Genomic DNA, 26,669 nt, shown 5'->3' on the forward strand with positions numbered 1-26,669 from the left:
ACGGCTCCTGATTTTTGCCGTTAGATCGAGTATTCCGGACATACAACCTCCGGATAAACCAAAGTTTCCTGTACTTGCTAGAGCTTAGAAGAATGAGAGGGGATCTCATTGAAACTTATAAAATTCTAACAGGGCTAGACAGACTAGATGCAGGAAGGCTGTCCCCGATGACAGGGGAGTCCAGAACCAGGGGTCACGGTCTAAGGATAAGGGGTAAGCCATTTAGGACTGAGTTGAGGAGGAATTTCTTCACCCAGAGAGTGGTGAACCTGTGGAATTCTCTACCACAAAAGACAGTTGAGGCCAATTCATTAAATATTTTCAAGAAAGAGTTGGATATATTTCTTGAGGCTAAAGGGATCAAGGGATATGGGGAGAAAGCAGGGACAGGGTACTGAATTTGGATGGTCAGCCATGATCGCATTGAATGGCGGAGTAGGCTCGAGGGGCCGAATGCCTACTCCTGCTCCTATCTTCTATGTTTCTATGCGTACTTCCATATCCCGGTACAAGAATATCCCCAAAGGTTTCTCTGGTACATTTTAAAAGGGACAGGTTACGTGCCTTACTTAGCACCTTGAGTGTTTAACAAATGTCTGTCTGTGGTTGCAGGCAGTGCATCTCAGCATCATGTCTTTCTACATCTGAACAACTAGTTCATCAGACTCCTTGGGGTTGACTTCAAATCCCCCAGCCGGGGGGAGAGGGGGCAGTTACAATGGAGCAGAGGACTTACCTACTCCTATCTCCTTAGTTAGCTGACAATTTCATGAAACCCTCGTGTCACCCCCTACTGAAAGTGACTTTTGAACTGGGCTCCTCAGAAACCATTCTAACCTCTTTTCCTCATCTAGATGTGGCCAAGGAAGAAAAAGGACCAGGCTTCTCTGCATCTGGTCTTACAAGTGCATCAGAGCATATGCTGTCACTCAGTCTTTCCCTCTCAAACACTAGCCCAAGACACACAGGTTCTGAGTGAACTAGAGAGAGTACTGGGTGAAACATGAACAACGGAGGATGAGGAGGAAGATGTCACTTTTTGAAGAGAGCGCAACCATCTCGGGTGATGTGCCTGCTTTGAAGGGAGCTTTTTTTTATTCGTTCATGGGATGTGGGCGTCGCTGACAAGGCCAGCATTTATTGCCCATCCCTAATTGCCCTTGAGAAGGGCATCGGATATATGTGCAGGTGCTGGGAAGCATGTCATTGTTCTGCAAATGGCAAAATGAGTGGAAGAGTCCACTAACCACATGTGCAGTACTGTGATGGATAGCTTTGCAGTCTGGAGCATGTGGCAACTCTGGACTGATCAGCAGCAGAGGCCCTGATGACCGGGTTCTAAGGGCCGTCTCTGCTTTGCCAGTGGTTGTACTGTTGCCATACAGATATGCGGTGCCAGGAGTGGGATGGTACTCCTGGCCTCCAAATGATTCAGAATATTTTTCAGCTTCACTGATCTCATTGGTACCATTGGGTCTGTTTTCCTTCAGATTAGTGGCCATACAAAGCCAGTGCCCTGTGCTACTGGCATGGCAGGAATGGGTACAGATGCTGCACACACTCAGGATTGCAGTATCGCGAGGCCTTCGAGCCAGCCTCCTCCAATGCCTGTACATGTGGCTGAAAGGGTGTAGGAATTGGCTGTCTATGCAGATGCATAAGTGCAGCCTGCAGCAAGTCTATCTGGTGATTTAGCTGCTGTGAAATGAGGGCCATCTCAGTTGCAAGAGACTTGTACAGGAACACAACACCCAGCCTCATGGAATCCTGCCACTTGGTTAACACCTAGAAGCAGCACACATACCTTGGGACTTACCTGGATTTTGTGCCAAAAAAAGGTGGCTGGGGGGATGGTCGGCGATTATTCCATGTCTTAAATGGATTTTAATTGGTACTATTTGCAAAGCTGCCACATGGAGCAAGCATTAGTTTGACTACTACACGCAATATCTTTGGCATCCATCTGGCAGCTAGTGTTCGGCTCTTCTGCAGAAGCCTCCCCATCCCCCTCCTGAATTGTGCTACTTTAGTATTCTACAATATGTAGTGGATGTTTAAATGAAGAAGGAAGATAAATGGCATACCGTGTAGGATCATCTAAGCTAAGGATTCATAGCTTATAAACAAAATTGGGGGAAAAAAAACTAGAAGTCTTTAATAGACTTGATGCCCAAAATGTCCAACCAGTGCAGAACAGCAATCAATAAATCCATTAGAATTTTGAATTACTTAGCCAAAACATAAAATTCAAATTGGAGGAAGTCAAGATGAAGCTGTACACTGCTCTGGTCAGACCACAGCTTGAGTACTGTGTTCAGTCCTAGTCACCGAGAAACAAAGGAGACATTCAGGTGTTCGAGCTAGTGCTGAGAAGAGCCACAAGGCTGATCCCTAGTCTTGCAAGTCTGAAATATGACGAATGATTGGCAAAACTTGGGCTTTTCAGCTTTAAAAGGAGGCATCTGAGAAGCATATAAGATTGTAAACAGTATGGAAAAAGTAAATCCAGAAAATTGTTTTAAATTGAGAGTAGGACAAATGACCACCGGTTCCAACTAGTTAAAGATAAATTAGGGCTGAATTCAGGAAGCTCTTCACACAGAGTGATCAATACCTGGAATGGAATGCCAGATGGATTAGTGGAGGTGAAAACCTTGAAATCATTTCAGAACCAATTTGATATTGCAGTAGGGGGACTTGAGGGTCATTCTGGATAGATGAAATAAAATGGGTCAAATGGACTTCCACATCTGTAATTAGCTAGTGATCATTCTTCAAATTATATGCATCCTTCAAACCTCATGATCCCACCCATTCATGCCTTCAGGCCCTGTGTGCGTGAAGAGTTTTTTGGGGTTTAGTCGTGTTAAGTTTCCGTTAATCTTTAGGTCAAAACAAACTAGCTCAGTGATGCAGATCGTAGGCTTTATAGGATGTGGGAGTAGAAATCCCTGTGGAATCATGTATCTATGTCATGTTTTTGTGTGTGCTAAGTACTCAGTACATGATTTCCTTAGAATCAAGTTAGGCTTTACTCCCATGATGTGTGGAGAATGCCTTTTCATAGAAGAATGAAAAAAATCCTTCAAGGTAGGTAATCTGATCTTTCTTAGCTGGGCAGGTTGTAAAATGATCAGATTAGCATTCTGTAAAAGAGGTCTCTGAAACTTCTTAATAGGCTATTTAAATGTTCAGAACCTGCAGACAGTAAAGGTATTCTTTTATAATGCCTCATTCTAAAAAAAATATTTAGTTTATGGGGGAACATCTATGACTTTGAGGGGACCCAATTCAATATTTTCATATAGTAATAACAAAAGCAGTTTTGTATGCTGCCAAATTTATATCTCTGGGTACCAATCGTGTTGCCAGCTGTCTGGATTTACTACTTGGTGTCCTGGGTCTTCATAAATTGCATAATTATATTTTGGAGTTGAATCAGTTGGAGCTAACAATTCTAACTAATGCCTGGTCGTAAACAATTCAGAAGAGATCATAAAATTTACAAATTTTTCAGTGATTTCTGAACATGATGTCAATCAAGTTGAAATCATGGAACCAGTGATGCACATGAATAGGAATGAAACATCACAGTCTGGACTGGCAAAATCGTACTCCAGTTCAAGGCTGTTACTGTATCATTGAAATTGAACAACATGTTCTGTACTTAATTTAAAGAATTCAGTAATATTTCAACTCTATACCCAAAAATTGATTTTCTTTCCTCAATGTAAACCTCTAAGGAGGTGTAATCTTTGACTGTATTAAATCTTTCCTACTGAATTTAGCTATGTAATTAGCTATAAATTTAGTAAACTGATGCATAGTTTATTAGTGTACAGCTAAGCTCATAGTGTAATATTTGAGAGCAAGTCTCCATAAGGCTTGCAGGGATGTAGGCAAGTCTCCTACATCCCTAAACCAACTATTTATTGCCAATTGCCTTCAAATTTAGATCCACAATTTTCATGACCAAGGAATGGTGTTTAACCTGGGAAAATTGAAAAAGTTGGGAGAATTTTTTTAAAAAAGGAACAAAATTGCTATAAACAGAAGAGACATTCTGTAAAATGTCTAGCTATATTGGGTGCAAATTACTGCAGCTTGCGTTCCACCTGTTAAATTGGTACACTGGTTTAGCTAATTGAATTGCATCCTACAAAAAAATTTGCTTCTATAATAAGTGAAACTGAAAGCTCAAAAACTGACATTTAATAAGCATCAAGGGAATAAATCTGTTGTAAAATACCTTAAGTTTGGATTATATTCTTCATGTGTCTTCGGTATTAGTTTTTCTGAACTAGAATTACATAGAATATACAGCACAGAAACAGGCCATTCGGCCCAACTAGCCTATGCTAGTGTTTACATACTCCACATGAGTCTCCTCCCATTCCATCTGCCTCATCTCAGCCTTTCAGCATATCTTTCTATTCCCTTTTCTCCCAATTTCCTTTTGAAAGCATCTAAGCTATTTGCCTCAACCACTTCCTGTGGTAGCGAGTACCACACTCTAACCACTCTGAGTAAACAAATTTCTCCTTGTTTCCCTACTGGATTTATTAGTAATCACCTTGTATTTATAGACCTTAGTTTTGGATTCTCCCACAAGTGGAAACATTCGCTCAACATCTACCCTGTTAGCCCAGGATAATTTTAAAGACCTCTATCAGGACTCCTCCAAGTCTTCTCTTTTCTAAAAGAAAAAAGCCCTAACTTGTTCATTTTTTCCCAATAGCGGTAATCTCTCAGTTCTGGTACCATCCTTGTACTGGCCTCGCTAGACGTGCTCCTATCTAGTTATCCAGCAAGTTAAACACTTATTCAAATAATTCCTCGTGGAGCCGGTTTGCTGTTTTGAAGCTTTGAACAAATTTGTGAAACTGTAAACAAAGACACAGTATGTTTTGTACATAAAACTGAGTACTATACATTAGATATTACATAAGATATAAACATATTTACAACAGTAGAATAGACTAATTGTATAACTAACTAACATTTGGACTAACTTCTGTAACTACCAAATATTAACCTTTTATAAACAAAAGTATTGTCAAATACGACACTGACACATACTACACTGACAAAGTTGCTATCATGCTAACAAATAAAGATACTCACAGATATTGCGTCTGGCCTAACATATGAGATCAGATTACACTGGATTGCGAATCCCTCATGGAATTCTCCATTACTCTGCCAGGTTCTTTCTGGGAAAACTACTTCCGGAGTCAAACAGGAAGAAAGGTCAACTGACCTCTGCTGTATACAAACACTGCTAACACAATAACCACCACCAGAGGGTGCTATCTGCATGTAAAAAGTCCATAAGTCCAGAACAATCCTTGTAAATCTTTTCTACACTTTCTCTCCAGTGTTTCTATGTCCTTTTTATAGTATGCACAGTACTTGAGTGCAGCCTGACCAGGGTCCTGTACAAGTTTAACATAACTTCAGTACTTTTGAATTCTATACCTCTAGAAATAAATCCCAGTGCTTTGTTAGCATTTTGAATTGCTTTGCTGACCTGAGATGCTGCTTTTAATGATTTGTTCACCTGTATCCCTATCATCACTTTGCTCTTATATCCCATTCAGTTTCTTATTTTATAAGGTGTAGGTTATGTTTCTATTTTTCTTACCAAAGTGCATCACCTCACATTTACCTATGTTAAGTTCATCTGCAAGTTTTCTAATGCCGCCTTTGTCCTATTGCATTCTTCCTCAGTGTTTGCTATAGCCCCCAGATTGGTATAATCTGCAAATTCTGATATTCTGTTACTTGTTCCTAAGTTCAAATCATTAATGGCCCAGAAATTCGGGCAGCATGGTGGCATAGTGGTTAGCACTGTTGCCTCACAGCGCCAGGGACCCGGGTTCGAATCCGGCCTCGGGTGACTGTCTCTGTGGAGTTTGCACATTCTCCCCGTGTTTGCGTGGGTTTCCTCCGGGTGCTCCGGTTTCCTCCCACAGTCCAAAGATGTGCGGGTTAGGTTGATTGGCTATGATAAAAAAAATTGACCCTTAGTGTTAGGGGGATTAAATATGTGGGGTTACGGGGATAGGGTGGGATATGTGTTGGTGTAGGGGTTACGGGGATCGGGTAGGATATGTGTCGGTGCAGGCTCGATGGGCCGAAATGGCCTCTGTCTGCACTGTGGGGTTTCTGTGATTCTGTGAAATTCGGGTCTCCACGGGTGAATACGCACGGGGCGCTCACCCGTAGGCCCAATGGAAGTGCTGGTTTCCTGCATGCACTGCGCATGCGTGGGAAACTGGCACTTCTGTTCCTCTGAATGAAGGGGTTCAGAGGTCGAACGCGTGCGCGGGGGAGGCTGCGCGTGCGCATCGAACTTCGGTCTTTTTTACAGGTTTTCCCTGGAACGTAAGCCTGCAGAATTTAGAAATGTGAAAAGCAGGCGTAAGTCCTGCTTTTTACAAGGTAAGTGGTGAATTAATTAAAATTAAAACATTTTTTCCACAAGTTTATTATTTTTAAATACTTTAAAGCAAGGTAAGTTTATTTTTAGCCCCGTTAGAAAATAAAAAAAAATTTCAAAAATTTAAATTATTGTTTAAAATAGTTATTTCATCTAATTTATAGTTTATTTAAAAAATGTGATGTTTTTGTAAAATTTATTTGAAGATTTAGTGCTATTTTGGGGCCGTAGTATTTATAAGTCTTGACAGCACTTCCTGTCAGACTTATGAATGGAGCATTCCCTGCTCCGATTGGCTCCCCATGGCCCATGTGATCCCAGGGGACGCATCGAACTAACTGCGCCCCTGGGATATGCAAGCACTGCACGCCGGCAGCTGGACCAGGCCCCGGATCGGAATTCCCCGCGGGCCCACAGCTCAGCGGGCTAGGTAAGTGCAGGTCGGGGGCTTGCACCCGCAGGAAGCCCCCGACCCGAATTTCTGGGCCAATGTTATAAATTCTGAATAACAGTGGTCCCAGCACTGATCCTTGTGGAACACCGCTTTCTACCTTACTCCAATCTGAATAACTACCCTTAACTCCTACTCTTAGCTTTCTTTTTTGTTAGCCAATTTGCTCTCCATTCAGCTATATGTCCCCTGTCGCCACATGCCCTAACCTTTGTCATGAGCCTACCGTGTGGTACCTTTATCAAATGCCTATTGAAAATCTGCTGTGACATCTACTGCATTACCCTTGTCTACTCTTGCCTCTTCAAAGAATTCTATCCGGTGAGTTAAGCATGACTTAGCCATTTGGAATCCATGCTCCATTTTTTAAAATTATATTTTCTGTCTCTCTAGATGCTTTTCTATCAGTTCTTTTAGTATGGATTTCAGTATCTTCTCTATCACTGACATTAAGATGACTTAGTCTATAGTTCCCAGGTTTTGTTCCATCTCCCTTTTGTATATAGGGACAACATTAGCTGTCTGCCAGTCAATGTTCCCTGTAATTTTTTTCGGGCTGCGAGGCCCATTCAAAATACTGTGCATGCGTGGTTTTCCTATTGAAAAGCTGGCAAACTGGCTGCGCGGGATCCCTGGAGCGCCGCGCAGCCGTGCAACTTACAGGGTGCATTGCTGCCAGACCTCTGGCACTATCCCCTCTTTCGTGCCTTGCTGTCGCCTCCCTAGTTTCCTTGAGTATGTGTAGGTGCTTACAATCTGGACCTGGGGTCTTGTACTCTATTAGTTTTGCTAGTTTTTCAATTATTTTCTCCCTTTCTACCGCAACTGTATTAATCTTTTTAAGCTCATCCTCTAGTGGAGTGATTATTTTGTTATACTCTTCAGTAAAAATTGAGGCAGAACAGGTGGACATGACAACGGGTGATATTAGAAATGAGATAACTGCATTTAAAATAAAGAGGAGAAATATTAAATAAACTAATCAAACTCAGGATAAAAACCACTGGTCCAGACGAATTACATCCGCGCATTTTAAAAGAATCTAGAAGAGATAGCAGAGGTATTACTACACATATTTAATAATTCATTCGAACAAGGTGTAGTGCCAGAGGACTGCCGGATAGCTAACATACCTATATTTAAGAGAGATAGAACATGTCCAGCGAACTATAGACCAGTCAGCTGAACATCAGTGGTCGAAAAAATAATGAAATCCCTACTGATGGAGAAAATAGAACATCTAGAAACCAAAAATATATAATAATGAATAGACAGCATGGATTTCAAAAGAGAAAGTCTTGCTTGAACAACCTCATAGAATTTTTTGAACAGGTAACAGAGAGCGTAGACAAGGGTAATGCAGTAGATGTAATTTATCTAGATTTTCAAAAGGCCTTCAATAAGGCACCACACAATAAACTAATGAATAAGGTCAGAGCATGTGGAGTCGGGGAACAAGTAGCAGAATAGATAACTAGCTGGCTTTAAGACAGAAATCAGAGAGTTAGGGATAAAGGGTAGCAATTCTGAGTGGCAGAAGGTGGGATGTGGTGTTCCACAAGGATCAGTGCTGGGACCACTGTTGTTCACAATTTATATCAACGATTTAGACTTTGGAATCAAAAACACAATTTCTAAATTTGCAGCTGACACCAAATTTGGGGGGATGGTCAATACTGAGGAGTACTGCAACAAATTACAAAAAGACATTAATAAACTTGAATAATTGACAATTGAAATTCAACACATAAATGTGAGGTATTACATTTTGGTAAGAAAAATAGGGAGGTCACATATGACTTGGGAAATACAAATCTAAGTGGGGTAGAAGAGCAAAGGGATCAGGAGTACAAATACATAAATCACTGAAAGTAGCGACACCGGTTAACAAGGCCATAAAAAAGCAAACCAAGCACTAGGGTTTATTTCCTGAGTGATTGAATTGAAAAATAGAGAAGTTATGCTAAATTTGTATCGAACCTTGGTTAGACCACACTTGGAGTACTGTGTACAATTCTGGTCGCCATATTATAAAAAGGATATAGAGGCACTGGAGAGGGTGCAAAAAAGATTTATAAGGATGATGCCAGAAATACAAGGTTATACTTATCAGGAAAGGATGAACAGGCTGGCTTTCTCTTTTTCTTGAAAGGAGAAGGCTGAGGGGTGACCTAATAGAGGTCTTTAAAATTATGAAAGGTTTTGATAGAGTAGACACAGAGAGAGTGTTTGCACTTGTGGGGAAGAGCAAAATTAGAGGCCATCAATATAAGAAATCAAATAGGGAATTCAGAAGGAACTTCTTTACCCAGAGAGTGGTGAGAATGTGAAGCTTGCTACTACAGGGAGTGGTTGAAGCGAATAGTATAGATGCATTTAAGGGGAGGCTAGATAAGCATATGAGGGAGAAGGAAATAGAGGGTTATGCTGATAGTTAGATGAGAGGCTTGCGTGGAGCATAAACTGTCATGGACTGGTTGGGCCGAATGGCCTGTTTCTGTGCTCTATATCCTATGTAATCCTATGAAGTAGTTCAATAAGAACATAAGAAATAGGAGCAGGAATAGGCCACTTGGCCCTTCGAGCCTGCTCCGCCATTCAATAAGATCATGGCTGATCTTGGGCTCAAAGCCACTTCCCTGCCTGCTCCCCATAACCCTTCACTCCCTTATCTTGCAAATACTTCTGTCATTACCTAGAGTTTATCTTGCTCATCCTTTAGTGGACCTATTCCTACTTTTAATTTTCCTTTTGATATTTATGTATCTGAAGAACACTTGATTTCTTTTTATATTCCTTGATACAGGAAACTTGGTGCTATCTGGAGGTGAGCTATCCGGCAATCTGGAGCCACCGGCAAAAATCAGCAGCCGTTTTTAATTCTTTTTGGTTTTTTTTTGCTTTGTTTGAACAGTCAAGCTGTGCAAGGTCTGTAGCTATAGCAACAGCTTCAGCTACAGAGCTTTAGGGCCACACCCGAGTGTTTAGAAGCTGTTGCTAAGCAACAGTGTTTGTTGTCAAATACGGAGATAAGAATATCCGTATCTCTCAACATTAACTCTGGAGAGTACGGCACTTTTTAGGCAACGGCAGCAGTTCGGTCCCGTGGGTGCCGGATAGCACAAAGTTTCCTTTGATTTTGTAATTTCTCTTTGCTTCCCTGATTTTTATTTTAGCTTCTCTCCTAAGTTCCTTGTATTCCATTTTATCCTCTTAATATCTAAATACTTCTTTGTATGTCTTTTTATTTAGAATCACTTTTCCATTTAGTTATTTATTCATCCACAGTGCACTGTAATTAGCTTGCTTGTTTCTGTCCTTTAGGAGAATATATTTCTCTTGAGCTCTATTGATTACCCTTTTAAAGCTTGCCTACTGTTTTTCTGTCTTTGTTTTTCAAGATTTTCTCCGAGTTTACCGTTTTTAGTTCCACCTTCATTTCCTCATAATTTGCTCTTTTCCAATCTATTACCTTAGCCTTTGTCCTACTTATGTCACTCTCAATCCTAATCTTGAACCATACTATGTTATGATCACTGCTACTAAGATGCTCTCCTACTCTTACTTCTCCTATCTGTTCTGTTTCATTACCCATTTCAAGATCCAGCAGTGATATTTTTCTTGTTGGATTGCTTGTGTACAGCGTGGGAAAGGAGTCCTGTATACATTGTAAAAACTCGATTACCTTTTTGCTTCTTTTTGCCATTTTATTTGAGGATAGTTGAAATCTCCCATGATTATTATTCTATGCCTGCTACTCACCTCACAGATTTGCCTACATTATTTCTTCCCCCAATTCCCTTCCACTATTTAGTGGTCTATAGTATACCCCTATTAGGGCGATGGATCCTGTATCTATCTTGCTGCTAGTTTCATCCTTTTCCACTGCCATTATGTTATCTGTAATGAGTACAGCTATTCCATCTCCCCACCCCCCCCCCCCCCTTTCCTAAATGTGTTATATTCGGCAATATTTAGTTGCCAATCCTGTCCTCTCCAGATCCTCTCTACAAATGATTGGCTCCAGGTCATCCATTTTGTTTTGAATACTACATACATTGCTGCACTAACAGTTTAAATTGTGCCTTGATCAGAGACATTTCTTGAAGATGTGGCAGTCTGGAACAGTTTCATTGTCCACAAACTCCCACATACTACAATCCTGACACACTGCCTGCACTGCCATGTCTTAACTAACAAATAAATAAGTTAGTTAATTAATTATCTGCAGTTTATTTCTTGAACTAATTGGTCACTTGAGGCGTAGATTTATTAAAAAGTTGGATTTAGCTTGTTAAATTAGTTATTGTGATTAATTACTTAGCTATTTATCAGTTATTAGCGTCTTTAAATGCAGTTAGAATTTAATCACTTAGCTCGTTTTCCTTTGACTTGCACTAGTATTAAATCCTTACTAATTCAAGCTTAACACTAACCATGAAAGATACTAAACACACAAACCGATATCTAGATGCTTATCTATAGAATTGGCTTCATTTCCTCGTGTTCTGCCACTCCTCTCTGTGTTGACTATGACATCTGGTGCAATTATTTATTTATTTACTGTTGTCCCTTGGTTTAAAGTACTTAATACCTCCTTCAGTGTCAGCTGTGGCTCAGTGGGTAGCACACTCTCCTCGGAGTCAGAAGGCTGTGGTTTCAAGTCCCACCCCAGGGACTTGAGTACTAAAAATGACATGCTAAGGATGTGATACTATTCAAAACGGAGACACTATTTGAACTCATTTGACTATTGATAGTTACCAGTCCTGGCCTATTGTTTCCTGGTAGACTGACCTATCATACCTTCATCTTGAGGTTTGTCAGTCGGCTTAATTGGTATCACTTTTGCGTAACTCAGGTGGAGCACTGTTGCCTCAGTCAGTAGGTTATGGATTCAACCACCATTCCAGGTTTTTAAAGATGTCTGGGTCCATAAAATATCCTTAATAAACATCTGACTTATACTGCTTTTATATTGAGTTTAGTGGGATGCTAGGGCTTCCAGCTTTGTTGCACAGGTCTTGTGTAGCCAGTAGGAAATGCTAGACTAAAATTGCTGAATTTGCTAAGGCTAGTGACTGAGAAGACCCGGTAAAAATGCATCTTCCTGGTGGCCAGTCTTTGCAAGTCTGGCAAATTATTACAGGGTTTCTGCTGGCAGTGCGAGACATGCATGCCAGTGTTACCCACAAAGTATCAGACTTATTGGGCCAGAATTTACTGTAGCCGATGAAAGAATGGCACCTGCCGTTTGTTAAACTTGCCTTTGCTCATTTAATTTCTACGACCTTTTGCACGGCAAGCTGCTGTAAGTTAGCGATCCAAACCGCGCAGCATCCTCTACAGGGCATCTGGGACCTGTGTGAACAGGGAAAGCAACTGTGTGTCTCCTTAACCAATCAGATTGAAGTACTGTTGATGCACAGCAGAGTCTGAACCAGAAAGTGTAAGTTAGAATAGTGAATTCAATGTCCAATCAGGTACAGAAAGCAAAATCAAGAGAGAGAAAGATTGGATTAAGAGGAGAGATAAAAGAGACAAAAATTGTTCCAAAAAAATTAGATTTTATTTAATCTCCTACAACAATTAAAATCTGAAGGAATGAGCCTCAATACTTGTAAAAGTTAATTTTCAGTGCCAGAGAGGTTGTTTGGCAGTAATTAAGACTCATCTCGCCATTAAAAAGGGTACTTAGACTGAAATGGACAAGTCCTAACTTTCTGTGGCGAGTTTACGACGTAAGTACATGATCTTCATGCTGTTCAATATATTTAAATGGGGAGCCAGACAGCAAGATGCCGTTTTCATGCAGCTTACAGAGGAGTGCCGCTTCTTGGATGTCAACTTCTGGATCTGTGTGTTTATCTGCGCATAAATAACGGTGTGCACCGTTAACCTCACCACTATTTTTACGGTAAATTCTGGCCCATTAAGATTTTTCTTTTCAATAATTTTTCATATCATGTTACTTTGTTTAAGTTTTTTATTTCTGATTCTGAGTGGAATATCAATTGTACTACTTTGCACGTGCGATATTACCAGATCATGTTTGACAATGAATGATGGGGAAATGCACGATAAGCATGTGTCAGCCAAGGACCAGTTGGATGTGAGTGCCCAGCTCACTGTTCCTTGGCCAGCCTCCCCACTGTATGCAGATCCTGGGCATCTCTGCTGCCTCTTGGCTTTAATATCCAAAACTCTAGGGCCCCCAGTTTCTCTCTCTTGTCTGCATGTGTTGTAGTAGCAACTGAATGTACTAGTACCGAACAGCTCAGGGTCATTGCTCTAAAACCAGTGAGCCATAAAAGAAAAACAATCCAAAGGTACATCCTGACCTTGCACTTCCTCCCAGACTTCTTGCTTCCTTCTGTCTCCTATTCCCTGTCTTGTCCCATAACTGAGAGTAGCATGTACAGAAAGAGAGAGTCACATAGAGGTGTAGAGAGAGAGAGAGAGAGAGCAACATGTAGAAAGAGATAATACAAAGGTACAGTGACCATCAGACCATGTGAGAACCTTAGAGCGCAAAATAAAATGAGACGCATACAGAAAGAGTGGGAGATGAGCAGAGGTGCTGTTGCAAGGAGAAACACACACAGTTTTGATGGAGCAGTGCTATAGGAGATCAACTAGCATATCTTTAAACATCATCTTGTGATGGTAAAAGAAAATTTAGGAAAATAAATATTGAAAGTTTAGTTAAAGTTGTAATGTATGCAACTACTGCAGCCAATTTGCACACACACAGGTCCACAAACAGCAGTGAGATAAATGACCAGATAAATGTTGGCCAGGATAGCGGGAGAACTCCTGCTCCTCTTTGAATAGTGCCATGGGATCTTTAAGTCCACCTAAGTAGGCATACAGGGGCCTTGGTTTTATGTGTCATCCACAACAGGCATCTATGATGGTGCAGGATTGTGGGTGTGCCGCACTGAAATTCAACTGCTATTATATGCGAAATAAATAGATTAATTTTAAGCACTCCGTTCAATTACATTACAAAATACCTCATTAAATAATAAATCAGAAAAGCTTCACAAAATGTCTGAATAAATGTTTAAAGTTCAAGTAGGTAACAGTGATGGTAGTATGTGATAATTGAAAAAAGGTTAGTTGAGAATATACAAACCATAAAAATGTGGTATATCGGTAACAAAAGCTGAAAATGCAGCAATCTAAGGAAAACAGCAAGAATATGTGTATGGCACAATGAAGTGCTGAGGTTATAGTAGTACAGTGTCATAGCTGAAAATTAACACAATTTTTGCGCATATACTAGTATGAGCATTACTGACATCAAAGCATAGTGCTGTCACAGTCTCAAACACCGGACCGTCTCGGCCGCCATCTTGACTGTTATGCACCTCTGGAGCTCTGATCTTGAACAAATTGGTGAATCATTTGTGATTTCATTGGACAATTCCTATGAAAAGCTCTGGTACTGTGCACTTCTAAACAAGTTGTCATTGTGTAGTTGTCTTCTAAAGCTTTGTTCATGGCTATCTAATTTCTTCTCATCATTATTATTTCGCATTTATTACCTCATCCTGTTACGTGTTTCCCAAAGTGTGTATCCTCATCTAGCCCTATCCACACATCCTGATTATTCCACTTTACTTGAGATTGCGGTTTTCAGCCCAAAATACAAATCACTGTGAATCTGATAGAAGCCAAACAATACATGCAGCTTAATTTTTACACACATTAATGCATGAAATTATAGAAAATTCAAGTTGAAAATATTGCCTAACAAAATAACCAAACATCATTTTGATTTTTAGATAATCGCATTTTTGTAAATTTATTGCCTAATTGAAATTCTTTCTGGTAGGTACATTCTTCTGTGTGTAAATTATTTCTTTTATGGAGAAACAGTTGCTGATTACTTTGGTGGTCTGGTGCGAAGGGAAGTGCCACTTCAGTTCCTAGTCCGTTATCATCGCTTCATCTCTTTTGCTATGTACCTAGCAGGTGAGTATAAGTTTAGTATATATTCATAAAGTGTTGTAGGTCTTTGAATTACTTCAGATCTTTTTACTGCAAGCAATAAATCTGAATTTGTTCCTTGTGAAGCAAGACTTGGGTAAACTACTTCCTACAGTTGTCACCATTCATTTATCTTAGATAAAAGCAAGCATATTGGATTATTCAGTTTCCACTTGCAGCAGTGTGTACTGAAGGCAAAGTATGGATAAGTACACAGACATTGTTTAGCAATTCTGAGTCTTTTATTTTGATTTATATTAATATTGGACTATGTCAGTAGTGGTCTGCAATAAATCAGAGAATGTTTGAATACACGGCAGGTCAATCAGCATATATAAAGAGAAAAGACAGGTTATGATTTCTTGAGTGTGTAGCCTTTATCAAAACTCGAGGTCTGCAAACTTATTTTTTTAAAGATCATTCTGCCATGGACTTTGCTCCTTTCCCCTCCAATCAAGAGTTTATCCTTGGAGTAGTTCAGCCATACAGATCAGGAATTAACTAGGTTTTATGCCTAGTTAGCTGGTCTTTGCAGCAATGGCAACAGGAGATCCCTGGGTTAAAGAAGGGAAAATTGGTCAGGATTTTTGGTCTTTTGAAAATAATTAATTATTCATAGAACCATAGATATTTACAGCACAGAAGGAGGCCACGAGGCCTATTGTGTCTGTCATGGATCTTTGCTACAGCAGTGCAGAACTAATTCCACTGTGCTGTCTTCCACCACCCCCACCCCAACACCAATCTCTGTATCTTCCCCCTCCTTCAAATAGTTATCCATTTATCCCTTAAAAGATGCAGTGGTCTATCACAAAGTATTCCATGCTGCAACAACTGTATTTAAACTCCTAACCCCTCTCTCCAGGAATGATGAACCTCCTCCTGTGTTGGATGAATAGCATATTCCTACATGCTCAGAATATTTTAATTATGGTGTTCTTTAATTTTTACATTACTATTTTGTGAAAAATGAAATATAGTCCAGATGAGCAGTAAAAGTCTTGCATCGCCACTTGCTATTTGACCATTCTAAAGATTTTGGAAGGTGAAAACTGGTTACTGAAAACAGATGACAGATTAGTAATTATGATTTTGCAACTGTCTTTCATTAGATTTAAAGAAAATCATAGGTTTGTATTTTGGGACAGGATACCTCTCCAATTCCTGGTAGCTTAGCTGTTTTGCCAAGACTTTTGCAAAGCATATATATATGGTTTGAAGATGTGACCCCTGAAACAAGCTTATTGCTCGTAACAATATGCAGGAATAAAAAGTTCTTGCTAAAGAAAGTAGTTGTCACCAGCATATCTGATCTGGAATTAGGAGTGCATAATTGGCACTGTCTATGAACTAATATTTCAGGCTTTATGTTTGCTTATTTCTGGACCAATTCAGCCTTGAGTAAGTTCAATCTCGAGTAAAACCAATCAACAGAAATTGAAGTTCATCTAACCTCCAAACCTCTAATGTGTGTGCATGACAGCTGTATATCAAGTTAATGCATTTAAATGTTCAGTATTATACATTAGTAGTCTGAAATTTAGTAATCTGATAAATGGGGTTATAAATAAATCTGAGCCACACTTTTCATTTGTATTGGAGCTAGTGTGCACATGCATTGTGATTGGAAAGTTTGTTTGAATTTCAACACTGAGGTGTCAACATTTTGAGTTGCAGTTTACATTAACCCTCTATAAAACTCTGATATAATGTACATTAGTTGTAATACAGAAAGCATTTAAAACTCTGGAACACAATCGCTAAAGTAATTATACAGCATGTACATTTTCCAGAGGGCAGATATTGGAGTAAATGCGGCAGAGTATCGCTTGCAAACAGTATAGATTCACAAGATCATGAGGATGACAGGGAGCCTTCCGCCAATTTGATTTCTTCCTTCCAGAATACCAACCCATCTCAGTTTATTTGGGATCAGTTTTTCTCTTGTTTGTTTATCATTATTGGCTATTCCATTAGATTGTTTTTATTTTATATTTTTTTAATGAGGTTTTATTTTAAAATTCAACACTTCAAAATACTTAAACACCTCTTATGGAAAACTGTATAAAAAATGAACATCAGATAGTGATTGGCGAGATGCAGTTTAATTTGAAGGTAGTAAGTGATTGTCCTAAATTCTGAGACTGAAACTTAATGGGTTTATAACGTTTCTCTGAACTCCAGTATTCAATTCAGGACTCAAAAGTGCACCTCAGAATCTTTCAATGTAATCTGCTAATTTTACAAGTGTTAAATGATTTCTCCACTTGCATTTCCTTTGGTCTCCTTGTATTGTGGACAGAAAAATAATCTGCACCTGTGCATCTGCCAGTACTTATCTGAAACTGGTGCCCTGCACAACTGGGCAGATGGGTGAGCAGCTTCCAGTGGTGCTTTGGAGTTGGTGTGTGAAAGCAGACCCGGGTGACTCCTTTTCACTTTACAGTTTGTTTCTTTTCCTCTATCCTACCTCCTTCCCCATAGAGAAAGCACCAAGCCCCTGATGAGCATTTTCATTTTCACATGAAGGCACAACTGAGATTGCAAATTTGCATTGTGTAGAATTATAGGCATAAACTCTTGTGCTAAAATTTCATTCCATGGAATATTGGTGTTTAAATGGGTTTATAAAATTCAGTTTTGGTTCCATTTTTTGCCTATGGTGTTCACGTTGCTGGATTAACAATTTGTGGTGTAATTGCTGCAAATAATTAAGAAATAATAGAATTTGACCGTAGAATTTCCAGGAGGAGCAAGGAGAGAGAGAGATTTCCATTGTTAGCTATGATCATAAATGAACAGAAATCAATTTCTTCCTCCTAGACATTCTAAGGGGGTCAGTATGTATTATACTGCTATATGTTTTACAAATTAAATAGTGTTACTAAAATTTTAATTACTAAATTATTTAACTTTTATTATGAAGACTTTCCAAGCAGTGAGCTGCCTTATTAGTTAGGTACTAGTTTAAGGGTGACCAATAATAACTAGTAGTAAAGTTATGGAATTTGCATGTACCTGAGAGGGTTGCATGAGGTGGTGCATTAGAATGGCTTTCACCATAACTTGTGTATGTATTTTTGTTGCGTATTGAGAAGGCTAATATACTTCCTGCTGTCACTTTTCAGGCTTCTGCATGTTTGTACTGAGTTTAGTGAAGAAACATTACCGACTGCAGTTTTACATGGTGTGTATCCAATATTTCTTTGTAGTTATTAACATAAGTGTGGAAACTCCATATTGCTACAAGTTTTTAAAAATGTTTTCTGCAGTAAATGACCAACCAGGCTTAGATTATTTAATTTGGGACTAGTGGTACAGAGCAAGTCTAGCACCTTAGTTTAAGACTAGCACAGAAAAGTCTCTTTATGCCAACACTAAGAATCCTAAGTGAAATAAGTTTGAACAATCAATCCCGGTTCCTGACAGATGCAGGCTCACAGCACAAAATTACTGATGATTTGGCACAAGTTAGTTCTAAGTTGGGAGTCTTATTCAGAGGCTGTAAGGATGAATCTTGTGGAAAGTGGAAAAGTTCACATTGGTGCAGTGCTGTCAGGATGCTGTTATGAGGTTGAAGCTAAAGCGTATTGTTGAAGAAGGCAGAGACAATTTGATTGTGTTATAGATGCTGCGGCTGCTATCTCTCCCATTTTAGACCAGGTTAATTGGAAATCTTTCAAATTTAAATCAGACTTCAAAAGTCACTTGTTAAAAAGAAGTCTGTTTTCTCCATTTCTGTGTCTTATAACATGGAAGCATTGGTTTAAGGTTTTCAATTAAATTTCACAACAAAGAATGCATGAGAATTCAAACCATGATCCCACCTCCTGACCCACTTGTATCCTGTCTCTACTCAGTTGTCAACTTGGCAAAAGTTCTCTACCTGCCCTGTGAACGCTTTGTTCTGACACTATGGTCAGATTTGAGAAGTATTCCATTTCATAGTACTGACATCCTTAATCACAATGAGCACAGAAAATAGCAAAATAATTTTTTTTTTTAATTAGTTCCCTATATTATAACACAACTTTTCAGAAATTAGAGACACATAGCCTTGTTTGATTTAAGGTGGTGGGAGGAGTTCAGTCCTTCTCCTATATCAATCTTCTGTTGTGCAGGTAAAAAATTGGTTTAAACACCATCCAAGCAACTAGATCACTAAAAATCACCAAATACATACTTGATTTCCATTGTGTTGCCTGTTCGAACACGAGAACCTGTCTAGCCAGTTTATGACTCAATTTACAGTTGACAGATATTTTGTGACCTTGTATGTTTCAGTAAATTATCAGGTCCTTTATGCATATCGTGGTTGAATCCTGAAAGAATATTACTAGTTTGGCAATACGGATCATGATAACTCATTTGAACCAGTCAGCACTACTATCTGAAAAAGGCAACACCTATTTAAAAATAGTATATTTTGCATAAAATGCATGTGTTCTTTAAATTTGACCCTGCAGGGTCTGATTTCATATGTTGAGATTCACAAACCAAATGCATTTAAATATGCTAGTGTGGCTGCCACACTGGGGAAACACTGTATGTAGATAAACCTGTATAATCCCCTTTTTAACTGCTGTATTCCCTTCCCCCCGCAAGACAGTTGCAAGTCTAGAGGAATAAGGCACGTTCAGACTTGCCTGCTGCTGAGAGAAGGAAAACCAATCAGGTTCCAGCAGGTGACCAATCCGTGAGTCATCACAGGTTCGCGGGCTTCACGAATTCAGTACTGTATTGTGAGAGTTGGAGTAAAGACCTATTTCTTGTAGCTAGCTGTGTTGCCTATTTCTTTACGCGGGAGACCGTAGTCCCCCACATTGGTGACCCCGAATGTCGGCGGCCGAAGCCCCCGACTCACGCAGCCCTACAGAGGCCAGCAACGACCCGATGGCAACCAGCAGCAGCCTGATGTCGGCCGGCGCCGCGTCCTTGAAGCTCCCCACCTTCTGGGAACACCAAGCACCAGCTTGGTTCGCGCACTCGGAGGCCCAATTCACCCTTCGCAGGGTTCAAGACGATGAAGAAAGGTACCTCCACGTAGTCTCAGCACTAGCAAGCTCTACCGCCGCCGAAGTTCTCAACCTGCTGGGGAACCCACCACAGACCGGCAAGTACTCAACCATTAAGGGCCGCTTGCTGCAGGCTTACGGCCTGTCCAGGGAGGAGAGGGCCCGCAGGCTTCTCTCACTACCAGGCCTCGGCGATTCTACCCCGACCCAGTTGATGAGCCGGATGCTTGCGCTCCTGGGCTCTGAACCGCAGTGCTTCTTGTTTCGGGCCTGCTTCCTCAGCAGGTACAGACTGCCCTCACGGGGTCCCCGATCACGGACTGCGTACAACTGGCAGCCGCCGCGGACAAAGTCTTCGCCGTTGCCCAACTCGGCTGTGCAGCCGCGAGGCTCCCCGACACCACCGAGTGCGCGCCGCCACGCCAGGCCGCAGAACTATGCTACTACCACGCGCGTTTCGGCCACGAGGCCCAACGCTGCAGAGCACCCTGCTCTTTCGATCAAACCAAGATGGCCGCCCGGCCCAACACACCAGCCCCGCGCCGCCGCCTAGGCCCGCTCGACCGCCGCCACGATGGCCATCGGCACCGCAGGTAAACTGCTGTACATAACCGACTCTCTTTCAGGGTGCAGATTCCTTTGCGACACCGGAGCCCAATGTAGCATAATTCCTGCCTCCCAGCTCGACATCCAGGCAGGCCGCAGCGGCCCACCCCTCATGGCGGCAAATGGCGCAGCCATCGCTACTTTCGGAAAGCGACGAGCCGAGGTTTGTTTCAATGGCCAGCGATTTACGTGGGATTTCGTGGCGGCCTCGGTGGCACATCCCTTGCTGGGCGCCGATTTTCTTTGCGCCCACGGACTCCTGGTTGACGTCCGCGACAGGCGCCTGATCGACGCAGCAACTTTCGCTTCACTGGCCTGCCAGCAGAGCAACAGCCCGGCCCTCGTCGGGTCCTGCTCCGCCCCGGCGCATGACGACTACGCCCGCCTACTCGCAGATTTCCCGAGGCTCACACAACCGACCTTCTCGGCCGCGGCAGCCAAGCATGGGGTCGAGCACCACATCGCCACTACGGGACCACCAGTGTTCGCTCGAGCCAGACGCCTGGACCCAGCCAAGATGGCGGTGGCCAAGGAAGAATTCGCCACGATGGAAAAACTGGGCATCATCCACCGCTCGAACAGCCCTTGGTCGTCCCCCCTCCACATTGTGCCCAAGCCGGGCGGTGGCTGGCGCCCCTGCGGCGACTGTAGACGGCTCAACGACGCCACCACGCCCGATAGATACCCCATTCCGCACATCCAAGACTTTTCAGCACACCTAGCAGGAAAGTCCGTCTTTTCCAAGGTCGACCTGATTCGCGGCTACCATCAGGTCCCCGTCCACCACGCAGACGTCCAGAAGACGGCGGTCATCATCCCCTTCGGACTGTCCGAGTTCCTGCGCATGCCCTTCGGGCTTAAGAACGCCGCACAGGCCTTCCAACGGCTCATGGACTCCGTCCTACGGGACCTGAGCTTCCTGTTCGTCTATCTGGATGATATCCTCGTGGCCAGCACCAGCAAGGCCGAGCACATCGCGCATTTGCGTTCCCTTTTCCAGCGCCTCAGCCAACACGGGCTAATCATCAACCCGGCCAAATGCCAGTTTGGAGCAGCCCAAATTGACTTTCTCGGACACAGAATCTCGCCAAGGGGAGCCATTCCCCTACCTTCCAAGGTGCAGGCGGTGGCGGACTTTCCCCAGCCCACCTCGGTCAAGGCGCTGCAGGAATTTTTGGGGATGGTCAATTTCTATCACCGGTTCGTGCCCAAGGCCGCCGCACTCATGCGCCCCCTCTACGAAGCCACCAGGGGCAAAACGGGCAAAGAGCAACTCACCTGGTCCAGCGAGATGGCGACAACCTTCCACCAGACCAAAAGCGCCTTGGCCAACGCCACACTACTGGCCCATCCCATCCCGGGCGCCAAGACCGCCCTCACCACGGACGCCTCGGATTACGCCATCGGCGCCGTCCAGCAACAGTGGGTCGAAGGCGCATGGCAGCCACTGGCATTTTTCAGCCGACAGCTGCGCAAGAATGAGCAGGCCTACAGCACGTTCGATAGAGCTCCTGGCCCTGTTCCTGGCAATCCGGCACTTCCGTTTCCTCCTGGAAGGCCGGCTGTTCACCGCATTCGTGGACCACAAGCCGCTCACTTTCGCCATGGCCAAAGTAACCGAACCCTGGTCCGCGTGCCAACAGCGCCAACTCAACTTCATCTCAGAGTTCACCACGGACATCCGCCACGTCGCCGGCAAGGACAATTTGGTGGCCGACTGCCTCTCAAGACCCTCGCTCCACGCAGTGCACCTGGGCATCGACTACGCCAGCATGGCGAGAGACCAGGCCGCCGACGCGGAGATCCCGGCCCTCAGGACGTCAACTACCAGCCTCACCCTGGCCGACATCCACTTCCACGCAGCCGGCACAACCCTCCTGTGCGACGTCTCAGTCCCCTCGCCTAGGCCGGTCGTCCTATCCGCCTGGCGCAAGCGAGTTTTCGACATCATCCACGGCCTCTCGCATCCAGGGATGCATGCGTCTCAGAAACTTATGTCCGCCAAGTTTGTCTGGCCTGGACTCCACAAGGATGTGAGAGACTGGACCAACACATGCGTGGCGTGTCAGCGTGCTAAGGTCCAGCAGCACACCAAGGCGCCATTGGAGTGTTTCCCGGTGCCCGAGAGGCTTTTCGACCACGTCCACGTCGATCTGGTAGGCCCCTTGCTGCCGTCGCACGGTTTTACACACCTCACGATCGTCGACCGCACCACCAGATGGCCCGAGGTGGTTCCCCTCGCCTCCACCACCACGACCGACGTCGCGCGAGCATTTGTCTCGACATGGGTGGCCCGGTTCAGCGTGCCGACCGACATATCCTCGGACAGAGGCCCCCAGTTCACCTCCCACTTGTGGAATGCCATCACCGCCAGCCTCGGCACCAAGTTGCACAGGACAACAGCCTACCACCCGCAGGCCAACGGGCTCTGCGAGCGCTTTCATCGTTCTTTGAAAGCCTCCCTCCGCGCCAGCCTGGCCGACACCAGCTGGATCGACAAACTACCCTGGGTTCTCCTGGGATTGCGCACCGCGCCCAAAGAGGGCCTCCGCGGCCAAGATGGTCTACAGCCAACCGCTCAGAGTACCAGGCGACTTCCTCCCCCTGACAACGGAGCCGTGGTCGGCCGCCAGACAGCTTTCCCTGCACCAGGACGCGGCCCAGCAATTCCGTCCAGTGCCCACTTCGCAACACGGCCCGCAGCCGTCCTACGTGCCTCGAGACTTACGACATGCGGAGTTCGTCTTTGTGCGCGTCCCGGCGCACGGAGGCCCGCTGCAGGCACCATACACCAGCCCCTTCCCAGTATTGGAGACGGGGGACAAAGCTTTTCTTATCGACGTCGGCGGGAAGCCGGACCTTATTTCAGTAGACCGCCTCAAACCGGCGCACCTGGACCTCAGCTTCCCGTTTCGGCCGGCTCTTTTCCCCCCCCCCCCCCCCCCCCCACGGCAGGGCAGACCTCCCGTGTTGGCGGCGGCCCCACAAGAGGACCAAGACACGCCAGAACCTTACTTCCCGGCCGCCGCCCCACCTTCGCCGGCAGCCCGTCCAGCCAGACCAGCCGACGAACCAACCGGCCGACCTCCCAGACAGCCCTCCTCTCGCGCCAGACGACTACTACGGCCGCTTGGTCAAACCTCCGCAGAGACTGACTTTTACAGTTAACGAGGATTCTGGGGGGGGCGTATGTTGCCACATTGGGGAAACACTGTGTGTATGTAGATAAACCTGTATAATCCCCTTTTAACTGCTGTATTCCCCTCCCCCCGCAAGACAGTTGCAAGCTGAGAGGAATAAGGCATGTTCAGACTTGCCTGCTGCTGAGAGAAGGAAAACCAATCAGGTTCCAGCAGGTGACCAATCCGTGAGTCATCACAGGTTCGCGGGCTTCACGAATTCAGTACTGTATTGTGAGAGTTGGAGTGAAGACCTATTTCTTGTAGCTCGCTGTGTTGCCTATTTCTTTACGCGGGAGACCGTAGTCCCCCACACTAGATTTGGATTTGTACACAATGGGAGATTGATATGTGGATCGGGCATGCATAGATATTTGAATATTATAAATATGTTGCATTGATGCTACATAAGCTGTTTTGAGAACACTTTATTTCTCTTCTAGGTTCTCTATCTAATTTTCTTCTCTAATCCCTTCTCTTAAAGGTGGTAACTCATGTTGGTACTTTATTCCACTGTTACCAAACTGAAGTGACTTCTTTCATGTGTGAAGTTAATGATAATTGCAGGCATACGATTTGCTCCTGAGGCATCACCGCAGAGGCTATGATCATCCTCATCTGACACTCATGCATGCATTTTTGTTCCAATTTTTTTTTCTCTAACCCTACTCTTCTGAAGGCGATGATTGATGGGTACAATTTAATGATACCAACAGTCAGCCTGGTATGTCATCCAGTCAGCAGTTCTCAAAATGTAAGCTTGGATAGCATATGCTTGCAGTTTGTTCACCCATTACAACCTGGTTGACCACATTCTCATCCTCTGCCTATACACATGTACGTCCATCGGATATGATCAAGATTGAGCACCTAAACAATTTCATTTGTTCCAGCCCTAAACTCATGGATGCTGACCCAATGGTAGCTGCATCACCACTGCTCATAGTTGAATTTATCAAAACCTGGAAAAAACAAACAATCCAGTTCTATAATTTGTGTTTTTAAATCTAAGGTTTACAAACATTTGTGCAATTTTTTTTGTGTAGCAGATATTTTTAACTATGCCCCCCCCCCCCCCCCAACCTAGCAATACTACCAGCTCAATAACACATTTCAAAATGTTACGCAGAGGAGATTGCTCCTCCTTCTCCCCTCCCCCCCCCCCCCCCCCCCCCCCAAACCCCCCAACCCAATTACACATCTGAGTGCAGTCTCAGCACTTGCTGGGAAACCATTGTTAAAGAATGTTCACTGTTGTTTTGCCATTATCATATACAAGAGACACTCCCAGCATCTACAATCAATACCGTGTGTGAAGGATTTTTCTTGGTGCCCATTTTATACTTCTGAAAACAATCTCGGCAAATAACAGTCTCCGCTCAATGCAAAAATCATAATATGGAGTACTGAATCACATTCCACTTTAGATGCACTATTTCAGCCAGATCTCATTAAAGGTGGTTGTCAGATGCTAGAATAATACTGTGTTGGCTGCAGTGAAATCCAAATTGCACAACAAATTGAAGTTATCGCAACAGTGCCTGGCGGTAATGAGTAAAACGAATCAGATGTTAGGATGTATTAAAAGATTATTATTGAGCCAAAATAGTGAGGTATTCTTGCCACTTTCTAAATCACTGGTGCGACTGCACTTCGAATACTGTGTACAGTTCTGGTCACTGTAGTGCAGAAAGGATATTGCAGCTATTTAAAAGATACAGAAGAGAGAAACCAGAATGATTGAGGGATGGTATTACGAGGAGTGATTATGTTCTCACTGGAAAAGAAGAGAGATGATATGATTGCTGTTTTTAGGATCAAGAGACTAATGTAGACCATGACAAGCTGGTTAACCTTGTCCAGAACAGTAGAACGAGAGGGCACGGCCTGCGCTTGAAGGGGGGTAAATTCAAAACTAATCTGCGGAAATATTATTTCAGTGAGCGAGTGGTAAATCTGTGGAACAGGCTCCCTAGGGAGACGGTGGAAGCAGATAGTATTAATTCATTCAAATGCAAATTAGATAGAAAATAATATATTGGGATACAGTATGAGAGTAATTTGAGGCATGACATATGATAAGTATAGCATGCTTGGGAGGAACAGGTGGCTTTGGACCTATAGCTCCCACAGCTTTTCGCAACTGGGGGATTTCCTCGCCTCGCGCCTGGGTCTGTTGTAGACTAATTGATTATTGATTGATTACCAAGTTTAGTCAACAACTCCATTATTGTATCATGCAACTACCAGGGTGGTAGAAGGCGAACTAAGTGGTCTGTGGTCTTTTTTTGTCTAGCAACTCCTATGGTCCTATCACATTATGACATGCATTAAAGCTAATCTGCAAGCATAACTCTGACCCCTTTGGCTGGTATGTTGGCGTACCTGGCAGTAAATATTAAAAGCGACTGTCCTACTGGAGTGCTTTTATCCTGTAGGTCAAAATAGACAAATGAGCTTGCATGTAAGTTCATTCAACAAGAGTGAGTGGTTGTGCCATTATTCACAATGTATATTTCAGATTGTTAGTTAAATGTTTGAGAAATTTGTCATTTCTATATTTTAGTTTTTATGTTTCTTCATTTTTATATTAATCAAACCCTATTTGTATAATTTAAAATGTTTGCATTAATTGACCTGCAGTATGTACAGTGGTTGCTTCTTCAAGAGAAAAATTAATGTAAACAAATAGGTCAGAAAATAAAATCACAAATTTCAGCACAGAAAGAGGCTATTACACCCACCGTGCCTGTGCTGGTGCTATAACAAAGCTATCTACTCTAATTTCATTTTCAGTTTTTCCCCTACCCTTTACATATATTTCCTCATATTTTTCTAATTTTCTTTAATGTTGCGATTGACTTGGTTTCAGTAGCCACTTGTGGTAATGTATTTCATGTTTTAATAACCCTTTCTATGAGGGGGGAAAAAGCATTCTAGCTTCCTTTCATATTTTTCTAATAATCCAAAATTTATACCAC

The 26,669-nt window shown here is 43.0% G+C and overlaps 1 protein-coding gene across 3 annotated transcripts in view; it reads left to right on the forward strand.

Moving 5' to 3' along the window:
* The window catches only part of cds1 (CDP-diacylglycerol synthase (phosphatidate cytidylyltransferase) 1), a 159,587-nt gene that overhangs the window by 71,083 nt on the left and 61,835 nt on the right, over positions 1-26,669 (forward strand). For all 3 annotated transcript variants that reach the window (XM_085963471.1, XM_085963461.1, XM_085963479.1), the window contains 2 exons: positions 14,734-14,873; positions 18,017-18,075. In XM_085963471.1, the coding sequence (XP_085819597.1) occupies positions 14,734-14,873; positions 18,017-18,075 (199 nt within the window). The remainder of the gene's footprint in view (positions 1-14,733; positions 14,874-18,016; positions 18,076-26,669) is intronic.

Source organism: Somniosus microcephalus, chromosome 2, assembly GCF_052327205.1.
Source record: "Somniosus microcephalus isolate GS21.2 chromosome 2, FLI_Smic_1.0, whole genome shotgun sequence".
Taxonomy (NCBI): Eukaryota; Metazoa; Chordata; class Chondrichthyes; order Squaliformes; family Somniosidae; genus Somniosus; species Somniosus microcephalus.